Here is an 11,034-nt window from a genome sequence, read left to right as displayed (position 1 = left end):
ACAAAATGCAATAAGTTGTTAATGATAAGCATTTTTAAGATGATTTCATAAATTTTCAAACAAGACACAGTTTGAAACTAGAACCACCACGATCAACAGGGCACTGAGTCAGGCTGTAGCCAGGATCCAGACTTTAGTCTTTCATTGGTGGTAATCAGGATAGACAAAGAATCAAAAATATGAAACAACAATGACTTGACAATTGCAGCACCGTGCATTGCCTGTGCGACTCCGAACGTAGACTTTCTGGAATTTATGTTGTTGTTCTTCTGGGGGGTTTTCACATGACATAAAATCACCAGATCAAACTCAGTAAACATCTCAGCATGTCCTGGCAAATTCGTTTTTCCCCAGACAGGAATAAGTGGTTTTAACATGGGATTTAGTTCTGTTTTCTTGGCAATTTGCTTACTTGATACGTCAAAACAGAAATTTGTGTGTTGCTTTTCTTAGAGCCCCTTATTTCAAAATCGGGACTGCAGAATGCATAATCACCTCTATGTCATTGTGAACAATTAGAATCGGGCCAAAGCATAAGCAAATAGTGACTCAATTCTTTGACTTTGCGAAGAAACAAAACCAGTGACGGTTACAAAAACGTCTCCGTCTACAGCAGCAAAGCAATGAAAATGAACACAGTGCCACCATGTGGACATTATCAGTGTCTCTATTTTGTACAATCGGAAATGTCACTTAGTTTGTCCTGGAACAATAATGGTCGTGATTCAGTGGTTCTTTGTCCGAGTACCATATGTGGCACTTGGGCTGCCACTAGTGGTACTTCCAGCCAATATCTGTCTTAATTATTAGCAAGAAAAATTAATAACTGTGGTGATTAACACCAATAGCTAAAACGTTGGTTTTGTTCAAACAAATTAATCTTTGCTGTAAGAAGGAACTGCTGGAAAAATAAAGAAGTTGAGAAAATTTCAACAACTCCCATTTCAACAAATTTCAACAATCAAAACCACTGGGTGTGTATGTATAATGACAAAATCATAAATAAAAATCAGTCAGCAAAAGGACACCATCATAACATTCATCTATGTGACAGTAAATAGATTATGACATCTAAAAAAATACAGGACAAGATGCGTCTGTATATTACATAAAATGTTTCCTTTTGCAATAAAGAAATTAGTCTTTTCTGGTCAGGCAATGTTATTGATTTTAATTGACCAAGCAGATGAATTATGTATGCACATATGATGTAACATTGAAAATAAATATTTTCTTTTTACTGCGGCTATTACAAAATTGTCTATGCAAAGGCAGACATACTGGATATTCAGATCAAAGTTGGTGAGAATCTTTTTGTGTTTTGCACTCCAAACTTCTGTGAACTTTGCTGGAATGTTGTTTCCCATCGTTCCTGTTGAGTCATTGTTTGAAAAAAAAAATGTCAAGAAGGTGGTGTTTGGAAAACGTGACATTTAGATGCGATGCTTGTTATGAAAAACGTTTGTGAACCACTAAATACAGAATATGCCTGGCAAAAGGTTTTAGATATTTCACCATAACCCACATCTTCTGCTAGATGTTTCCAGTTGTAAGAGTTTGAGTGACGCAAAGATGCCACAAAGTGATTCTTTTGACGTAGAGCTGGGAAATCTCCTGCATCATTGTTATTTAGCAAAATGTCTTAAGCTTCTAAAAGTTTGGGAGGGACCGTGGGAACTAAAACAATTCAAGCAATGACATCATCTGTCAGCAGCGAGCTTCAGGATAACACACCCGGACCACTCCATCCGGTTCAGCGGGGAGAGGACGACCGGTCTGTCCGCTTCGAGGAGGCTGCGCTTCGGATGAAAGGTAAACCGCAGCGTGCTGCCGTCAGCCTACAGCAGCATTGAAAGCGGAAGCAACCCAGATCTGTATTTCAAAATAATGTACTATCTGAACGAATACTTTCGGATGCATATTTTGTGATGCAAATGTTGTGTTGGGGGGGAAAAAAAACTTGCATTTATTTGTGTCTTAACATAAAAGTATTTAATTTCACAAAATACTTTTCATGTAGTGCATGTGGCTTGATAAGCAGATTTGTGGCCTCACTCATAAGTGAAAGAGTTGCCTTAAACTTATTTGTATTACCTTAACTAATGCTTTTGTATTTATGATTTTTGCTGGGCCAGACAACAGGAAGAACCCAAATATTGAATTATTATTATTATTATTATTATTATTATTATTATTATTATTATTATTATTATTATTATTATTATGATTAGTAGTAGTAGTAGTAGTAGTAGTAGTAGTAGTACATGTTTTTGTAGACATTGTATTTATATAAATATAAGTCTATAAGAGGTTAGTTATAATATTTTTGGATTTTTCTGAATCGATAATACTTTAGTATCTAAAAATTATAATGTTATAGTACTTTTTTTTTTTACAACATGTATCCACCGTCTAGGGGTTGTACAACCACACCTGCATTAATACCTGTTCATGTATATACCTGAATATTAACGTTCTGTAAGCTGCAATAGTAAAATTTTTCTTCTATGAATAGGGCACATAAATTGTGTCCATCCGGAAAAGCCACCTAAAAAGTATCTATTATCATTTTAATGAGTTTCAGTTATGAGAAACCATACACATTGTTTGGAGTCAAATTCAACCACAAAATATTTTGTACTTCACATTGAACCTTGATAGTTCATTAACAAAGCTAATATGTGTTAGCCAAATATCTTCTCAACAATGCCTCTTGTTTCATGATTTATAATAAATTGTGATTTGCGGTAAAAGTTCACGTTTTATTCCGTCATACTTTTCAGCAAAACAAACCTAGTTAACAGTAAATATATTTCCTGTTAAAACGAAACCGCATTTTTAGGGTGAGGAAATTCCAGAAGAATTTTATTTTGAAAAACCTAGCAACCGGAAGTTTAATTGCTTCGTACATCCACCTTGGAGCAGGTGCTTCCAGCAGAGAGGCAATTAAAAACCAAAGCGGTGCGGAAGGCAGTGATGTGTGTTAATACAAGAGGATTCTGTTTTTTCGTGGAATAACGCACAACTGTGGGAAAATATTATGTTCTGGGAACAAACATATTGTGTTAAAATAAGTTCAGGAAGAACATGAGAGGAGAAACGGCTGTGGTAAGTTTTCTTTTTCTTTTTTTTAATTAAAATATCTATTGGGAAAAAGAAAAAAATAGGCTGTGTTACTGGTAAACTGATTCATATTTGTGAAAAGCTTAGCTTCTTTAGGAAAACGGGCATTTTTCACTTACATTTAATTTGTAATTGTGCTTTTTTGTTTTATTTTAAAAAATCAATAAAGGAAAATGGTGTTGAAGTGGTTGAACATGGAGGAGCAGCAGCACCAACTTCACTCGGGAGTCGACCTGTGAGTCTTGTTTTCTGCTACAAATATGGTTTTATGTGTAAAATGTTGGTTCCAAAGTATGACATTAAGTAATTCCACCGTTTTCTAAAATATTGTATTTTACCTGTATCATATTTTGGAAAATTACTGCGCAGGAAAAACTTAAATTTTCAGATGGGCAATGCTGATTTTTTTTTTTTTCCTTGCACTGGTAGCACTCTAGGTATCATTGTCTGTATCATTTCTCCTGACAAACTGTAATGCCAAACCCAGATTGTCATGGCAACTGTTTGTGAATTCCTTCGCATTGAAAACAATGCTTCTAATCTCTGACATCAGCAATGAAAGCAAGTTCCTCTGTAAAATAGCAGGTGTATTGAATATTAAAGTTTCTGAATTTACTACGTTATGACTGTACATATGAACAGATGTCTCATTTATTTGCATAGAACAGAATTCTCCATGTTGTAGAGTATTATATTTTTGGTTCGTGGTTGGATAATTACATGTTTCTTTGCAGTTTGGAATAAGTAGATTGTAGAATGATGTCTGCATTTCCAAACTTTCTCTATCCCATTGTCTAAAAGAGACTAAAATCACAGACTTGGCGTTGCAGAAATATCACCAGTCAATTCACTGTGAACTTTAGTTGATTTCTTCTTTAAATTCCCCCATAAATATGCTAAAGACAACAACAGCAATTCAGTGTAAGATGCTTGAATGCAGTCTTCTGTTTACAAGATTTTGGGTATTTTCATGTCACAGTTTCAGTTCTGCAGTCTAGTTTTTCAGGTTCTTGACGTTCGTTTTGTTTTTAGCATTGTTTCCGTTCTGTTTTAGAGCATGCCAAATCACAAGCCGGTCGAACTATTTTTGGAAACGAACATTTATATAAACGTGAAAAATTAATCGTTCAAAAATCCTACAGTCAGATTTACTATTTATTATTATTATTATTATTATTATTTTGATACTTTATTTTTACTCTTCTTCATTTTTTTGAAGGTGGGGAAACTTGGAAAAGCTGGCAGTGTATCAAATACTGATTTTCTGATCTTTGCTGATATTTATGTTTGCAAGTTGAATCGTAAAAATAACCAATTTGTACACCCTTACCATAGTTTAACATGTCTGATTTAATCATGAGGGAAGCTAAATGTATGCATTATCAGTGAAGCAATGGTTTGTCTCTGCAGAATGTTGCAACTCTACAAAATATGCTGAAAATGGCTTCTCGTGGCTCCCCTAATCATCACTACAGTGTAAGTGGTTGCACAAATATACAATCAAAATTGGAATTACTGAGGTGCATGTGAACTTTGTTGACTTAGAAACTTAAAAACTGAGAAACATTTCAGCTTCTTTAGCTTTAAACAACAATTAGCAGCAAAGTTCTCTCTTTCTATAATCATGAGCCAAGAGGATAAACGTCTCCAGGTATATCAGAATCAGTCTTCATACTTTGGAAATGGTTGACATTTTAGTCTTTGTATGGTAGGTTTGTGCTCAGAAAGCGTGAAAACCTGCGAGCTGCATTTTAACATTTTCAGGTCAAAGGTTAAATGTTATTATGAATTACAAAACTTTTAGGAGAAGTGTAGTTTAAAATGGCCTGAGGGATTTGACCTGTTTGTCTTGGGTTTTGAAAAGTGACGCCTGAACACATTTTGGAACATTTTTTTTTTTTTTTTGGACAAACCAGGTTAAAGTGTTAATGTTTGGCTATAATGCACTGAAACTGTAGTGTGATGATGGAGAGCTGATAATTTTGGCTTAATTTAAGAGGAGGTGGGATAAAATTTATTTTATTTTTCTTCTTCAGAGTAGTCAGGGAGGTGTAGTGACCCACTGACAGCTCACATCTCAAGTAAACTGAGGAACGAATCCCTTAGTTTCAAGAAAAAACCTCATTTAAGTGTCCAGAAATAAACTTTTTGGTGATCTTAAATGAAAATTTCCTGTTCTTCTTGAAGCTAAACAGGTTGTTAAATAATGATAGGAACTCAGTTTCTTTGGCTAAGAACAAAAGTATACAAAACAAAGAAAACTACAACATTATTATAAAAAAGTATAAGAAATACTTAAAACTAAATTAATCCTCCATAGATGGTAAAACACAAGTGGTTGCATGCTGGGATTTGGAGTTTAAGACAACTCTGTGGAAGTGTTGAATTCACGTATCTGAAATTAAAATAAACCAAACTGTAATGTGGCCTTAAACATGCCAATCACAGGTCTTAAATTTGGTTGGTAACTAGCTGCTAATACACCCTTGCTAGCTAGTTGGCTAATTTTGTTATTCGTCTACCCTCGGTGAATACAAATGTGTCACCAAATGGCTGGAGGACGTAGTTTTTTTTTTTTTTTTTTGCCAGTGGCTCACTTTTGTTGCCAGCCCTTACAAGCTAGCAGGACCCCTCAATCATCCTCTTTATTCGTAGTTTTGTTTCTGTTTGAAATTTGTCTTGCTGTACCCACTATGAAATTCCTATCTTTATTGTCTGGGGTGTTATTTCCTTTGAATACCAGAAAAAGGATGTCGACAAATCAGAAGCTACTGTGGAAATTTTTAGAGTAGTTCTAGCAGGAAGAAGTTTTTAAAAAAGAAATGACCTCCATCAGGTGCTGCTACATTCCATGTTTTCATCACGCAACAAAAGCAGCATGCTTCTTTCCTTTCTTCCCACCCATGGATGTTTGTTGATATCTGTAACTTTTGCTCCACAGAGAGGTGAGTGGTCAGATACGGACAACCAGCACTTTGAACAGGTGAGATAAAAAAAAAAAAAAAAAGTTGATCCCTGGATGTGCTTATCCTTGATAATGTTACAGTTTAAGCACCATAAGTAGCTGTTTTAGATCAATAGAACGGCTGAGGATAATGACCTGGTATGGAACTGGTTGATTTGTGCTCCTGTTTGGTTTTGCTATCTACCTAGAAGTTTTTTTGTCTTTAAAGCTTCAGTTGTAGGTGTGTCTCTGTCACATTGTTGTCTGACTAGAAAGTTCTGTTCAGTAACGTCATTCTTGTTGTGATTGCGTGCAAATTGACTAGACACTTAAACACTTAGACACACTAGGCACTGGTTCCTGTCACGGTTTAAATTGATGATTCATGATGCAAAAGCAGGACTCATAGTTTTTGTCATTTTTCAGAATGGAGTCCAAGAAGACTTTCCGTCAAGCCTTCAGGTTTGTTTTTGAATGACTGTTTCTCGCAGCTGTGCAGCTTTAACTAGGTTTTATTTATTTATTAATATTGAATTCTTGTTACTCCAAATAGAATGAAAACTCTGCAGATTTGATCACAGAGAACCCTTTTTATCCATATTACAAGGTATGTATGTTACAGATCTCTGCTTATTGATAACATTGACTTTTACTGAACACATTCCAAATGAAGTTGTGTTCTGCCATTAGGAATCAACTAGCAACATTAATGGAATGGAGGCTTCAGTACAAGCAGACGATTCCATCTCTGTACCCACTATGAAATTCCTAGGCTCACCTCAGGAACTTGGTTATGGAATTAAAGCCACGGAAAACGGAGCTATGTTGTCTGAATGTGTTAACGTGCCTCAGAGGTATGACCCTAAGGACGAGCTCTTCAGACTGTCCTCTCTGAGGCTCAATGGCACTGCCAATGAGGATTTTCATGATTTGGTTCAAACACAAAAGTTCTCTAAACCCATACAGAGAAATGGCTCAGACATTGTCACAGATGACGTGAATGCTTTGTTTGGCTCATCTAACAAAGGGAACGATTTGAGCCGCTCTCCACAAGCCGTGGCACCAAACCCATTTTATAAAACTTTGGCCTCAGAAGCAGATTTGTTTTCAAGGAACGGTGAGGACCTCTTCCAAGTGAATGACACCCAAGACAATGCACCCAACACAGACGGTAACAAGTCTTTTAAGGAAGGGTTTGACGTATTTTCATTGCCTACAAATCCGGTGGATCCATTCCCAAGTCCGCTCCCAAGGAATTTATTCAACGTTCCCAGTTTGGATGATCCTTTTGGTCCAACTCCCTCCAAGACAATGTCCTCTTCTCCTTTAACCAATCGCCCATCTGAGTTCAAGTTAGACACACCAGAGTCAACAGGTCTAGTAAAGAAAACTCCACCAAAAGTTCCTCCAGCTGTTCCACGAAAGCCTCAGATCAAACCAAGAGATCTTTTCACGACGCCTCAGGGAAGCAAAGAGGAATTTCTTGAGCCAACCTCCTTCAGCCAGGCCAGCAGTTTGTCCTCCTCGCCCAGCATTTCTCCAGCTGACATCACTCACGTATGTAACTCTTATTCCAAACGACAAGACTAAACACTTTAAGGTTTCTATAAAGTCACTTCATACGTTGTACAGGTGCAAACTTTCAAACGGCCACCGAGACCCGTTCCTCGAACTCGACGCCCCAAAGCAGAGAAGCCACCAGCACCAGAGAGACCTCCACCCCCAGCACACTCTGTAAGCCTCAAACACGCAGATGATTTTCTGATGTTTTGTGTTGAACTCCATCAATGAGGACACTTGTGACTGTATAAACTCCTTCTCTCCTCTAAACTCTTAGACTAAACTGGAACCAGAAGTACCTGAAGCGCACACTGCTAAGCCAGAACCGCCAAAACCTCCACCTAAACCAGTCCTCAAACCTCTTCCTAAACCAGTCCTTCCCCACAAACCAAAGAAACCGGTATGAAGTGTGATTTGTAATGTGGTGTTCAAATGGGATATCTCTATTGTTAGACAGACATAGAATCTGTATTTTCTGTTTTTATACAGAGAAAGAACTGCAAAACCAAAATTGAAGAGAAAACCAGCAATCTACATCTCTGCATATAATTTGTGACTAATGTCTGCCTAACTCTGGGACTGTTTTTTTTTCTTTTTCTTTCTCATAGTGAATGCAGTTTTTAGTGTATATTGTAACTTCTTTCATAAACCAGTGGCAGACTTGTCAATCATGTCTGGGCAGTAGAAATGTAGCCATGCAAAGTTATCTTCTGCTTCTTATTGATATTTAATTTGAGTGCTCATCTCATTTTTTTTCTAATTTTTTTTTGTTTGTTTGTTTTTTATACCAGATAGAAAATTGTTCAACATGGATGTTTAATATATTTGTTTTACAGGAGAGCAAACCATTGGAACCTGATAACTTTGTGTTTGAGGATGTCCTCCTGATTGGACAGGTGAGTTTCACCTAGAAAAATGTTTCCAACTGTAAAGCTGAAATTTTCAGTCTGTTACATGTTGTGCAGATTTTGATCAGAATGAAAGATATGATGCTCTGTTTAGATTGGAAAAATTTAATCTCATGTTTGAGACACGCTTGATACCTAGGTTTGGGGGTCAGAGGTCAGTAGGGTGACGGTACAACAGCAAAAGCAAAAAAAGTTAAAAGCCAGATTTATTCTTAGTTTTTGTGCCAAGGGTTAAAGTCTGAACTATGTGCATGATGATAAATGTGAGTATGCCCTTAAAACCTGAATGTTTTACGGGCATACTCACATGTGTTTTTTAATCACTCTCCTGTGCTGTAATGCAATGAAAGCCTCTTTTGACATTTAAAAAAGCATCATAACTTTTGTGACATAATCAGTTTCTGATTGTTTGGGCCGATCTTTGACATCTCCACCGTGTCGGTCACAGAATCAAATCAGAGGCTGTATGAATGTGACCATAGAGCTTTTTCACAAGTGTCCTACCAGAAAAAAAATCTGATGCCAATGAATAAATAAATCGCTTTGAAAGAAATATGTGCTGATCTGTTTTATGAAGTTGAAGCAAAATGTAAACATTTTTCCCCTCTAAAAATCAGGAACACTGTGTGGAGGATTGGCCTGAGGACAGTCCTGAGCTGGATCCAGATTTTAAGCCAGTAAGAAAACAAATCTAAATGTTTTTCTTTATTTGTCTTTTACAACGGGGTCAAATTTAATTCCTTGAAACTTTGAATTTTAACTTGTTCTTTTGTCTGACTTCTCAAAGTCTGGAACATTTAAGCTACGAAGAGAGTCGATGAAGGTCAGTCAGTTCAGTTTCCTCTGTTAAACTTTGCTGATTTTTAAGTCATAGAAAATCAGCTGAAGACTGCTGCCTGTTTTTAGGCCAAGATGGAGTCAGATGGAGGAAGCAGTGAAGATCCTGATGGTACCTTTGGTTACGTTAAGGTAGAACCTCTCCTCCTTCCTGCATGTTCTCCTGCTCTACCTGCAGCTTCAGCTAAACTCTGAACATTTTCCAGAAAAAGGACAGGAAACTGCGAATGTCACTGCTGTCCAGAAGAAGCTCAAAGGTAAATCTGATCTAATAAAGAAATGTTTAATTGTTTTGCCTTGTTTTACTAAAATGGTAACATTGACAATGCAGGACAAGTATTCAGATGATTCCATGGAGGGAAAGAGCAACATGCTGCCCAGCCGACAAAAAACTCCCAAGGTAGAGATCGTCACATGTTGTAAAACCAGCAGTTGTTGTTTTATACTAGCAGGTCTTTATGCAGGTTATTTGGCTTTTGTTTTGCAGGAGTTTGGTTCCAATGACTATATTTCTACAGGAGATGATGAAGATCATTATAGTTTGGACTATAAAGTATGTTTTGTTTTCCAACAGTGAAAAGTCTGGCTATAAATACGGTTGACAAATTTATCTTATAACATACTTAATGCCTCTAGAAAAAATCTACAAAGGCCAAAGTCAGTCACCTGTTTCGGAGAGCCTCCGATGCTTCCTCTACGTACAGCGACAAGTATTCACCTTCAAAGGTAGCTTAAAGAAGATTGCAGGAGATTTTCTAAGAGATTTAACTCCAGCTTTCCTTACAATTCTTCTTTAAAAGCAAAGTGATGTTTGAATGTATGAGGGAGTTCTTGAATCCTCTCCAACAGGACGGTGACCATAAGAAAAGCAGCAAGAGGCAAAACACCATTGTACGTCGACAGTCGGCGGTAAGCAACCTCCATTCTTCAAGTTAAATGTGGAAAAGCAGCAGGTCAGGTTTTCAACCCAACATGGATTCATATTTAAATGTATTAATGTATAAACTTGAACTATTTCTCAGGACTCAGTGTTGGACGAAGATTATGAAGATGGGGAGAAAGGTGGCCATCGGCAGGTTGTTAGATTTTTCCCTCGTTACTCAGAAACACATTTCTGATCACATGAAAATAGAACCTGCTGTGCCTTTCATTCTAAACCTAATCTGTTTTCCTCCAGAGGAGGAATAGCAAGGTGAAAATCAAGTTTGTGCCACAAAGAGGATTTGCCATATCATTAGAAAAGGTAAACATCTGATACTTCTCAAATTAAAACAAAATGGAAAAACCCCACCTCATTTCAACTTCTTTGTTTTCTACAGCCACACGGTGAACCAAAAGGAGCTCATGGTTATACGTCTCGCAAGGGCTCAAAGGTACAACGGGGACTTGTGGCTGGTTAACTGTTTGTGAATGCCATGTTTGTGGAATGAGGATGTCTGAACATGTTTGGGATGTTTTCACCCTCACAGGACAAATCTGTTGAAGAATTTGGAGCACATGGCTACACACCTCGTGACAACCTCCAGGTAGAGAGCTATTTCAGTTTCAACAACAACAACCTGCACAAACTGTATCTGATACGACTGTAGATAGGATGCTGACTTGAGACAGCATAGTTTGATACATTTAGTCAGTTTTCCACAGTTTACAGTTCTTGCAGTG

At 37.1% G+C, this 11,034-nt stretch overlaps 1 protein-coding gene across 1 annotated transcript; it reads left to right on the top strand.

Annotated features, from left to right (window-relative positions):
- Window positions 1-2,921: 2,921 nt before the first annotated feature.
- LOC106943534 (uncharacterized) lies at window positions 2,922-10,942 on the top strand (the record flags this gene model as incomplete). The annotated part of the gene is made up of 22 exons (XM_015026841.1): window positions 2,922-3,108; window positions 3,293-3,358; window positions 4,534-4,599; window positions 6,065-6,106; window positions 6,494-6,529; window positions 6,621-6,674; window positions 6,758-7,624; window positions 7,700-7,801; window positions 7,905-8,027; window positions 8,464-8,523; window positions 9,153-9,212; window positions 9,323-9,358; window positions 9,442-9,504; window positions 9,579-9,629; window positions 9,704-9,772; window positions 9,860-9,925; window positions 10,009-10,098; window positions 10,222-10,281; window positions 10,395-10,448; window positions 10,550-10,615; window positions 10,692-10,745; window positions 10,842-10,942. Coding segments are annotated over exons 1-22 (2,207 nt in total), but the record flags the coding sequence as incomplete, so codon positions are not given.
- Window positions 10,943-11,034: the final 92 nt, after the last annotated feature.

Source organism: Poecilia latipinna, unplaced genomic scaffold (assembly GCF_001443285.1).
Source record: "Poecilia latipinna isolate Pla-1442-1.1 unplaced genomic scaffold, P_latipinna-1.0 Scaffold5427, whole genome shotgun sequence".
NCBI classification, from domain to species: domain Eukaryota; kingdom Metazoa; phylum Chordata; class Actinopteri; order Cyprinodontiformes; family Poeciliidae; genus Poecilia; species Poecilia latipinna.
The sequence above is the reverse complement of the archived record's forward strand: the minus strand, read 5'-3'. Positions and strand labels throughout refer to the sequence as shown.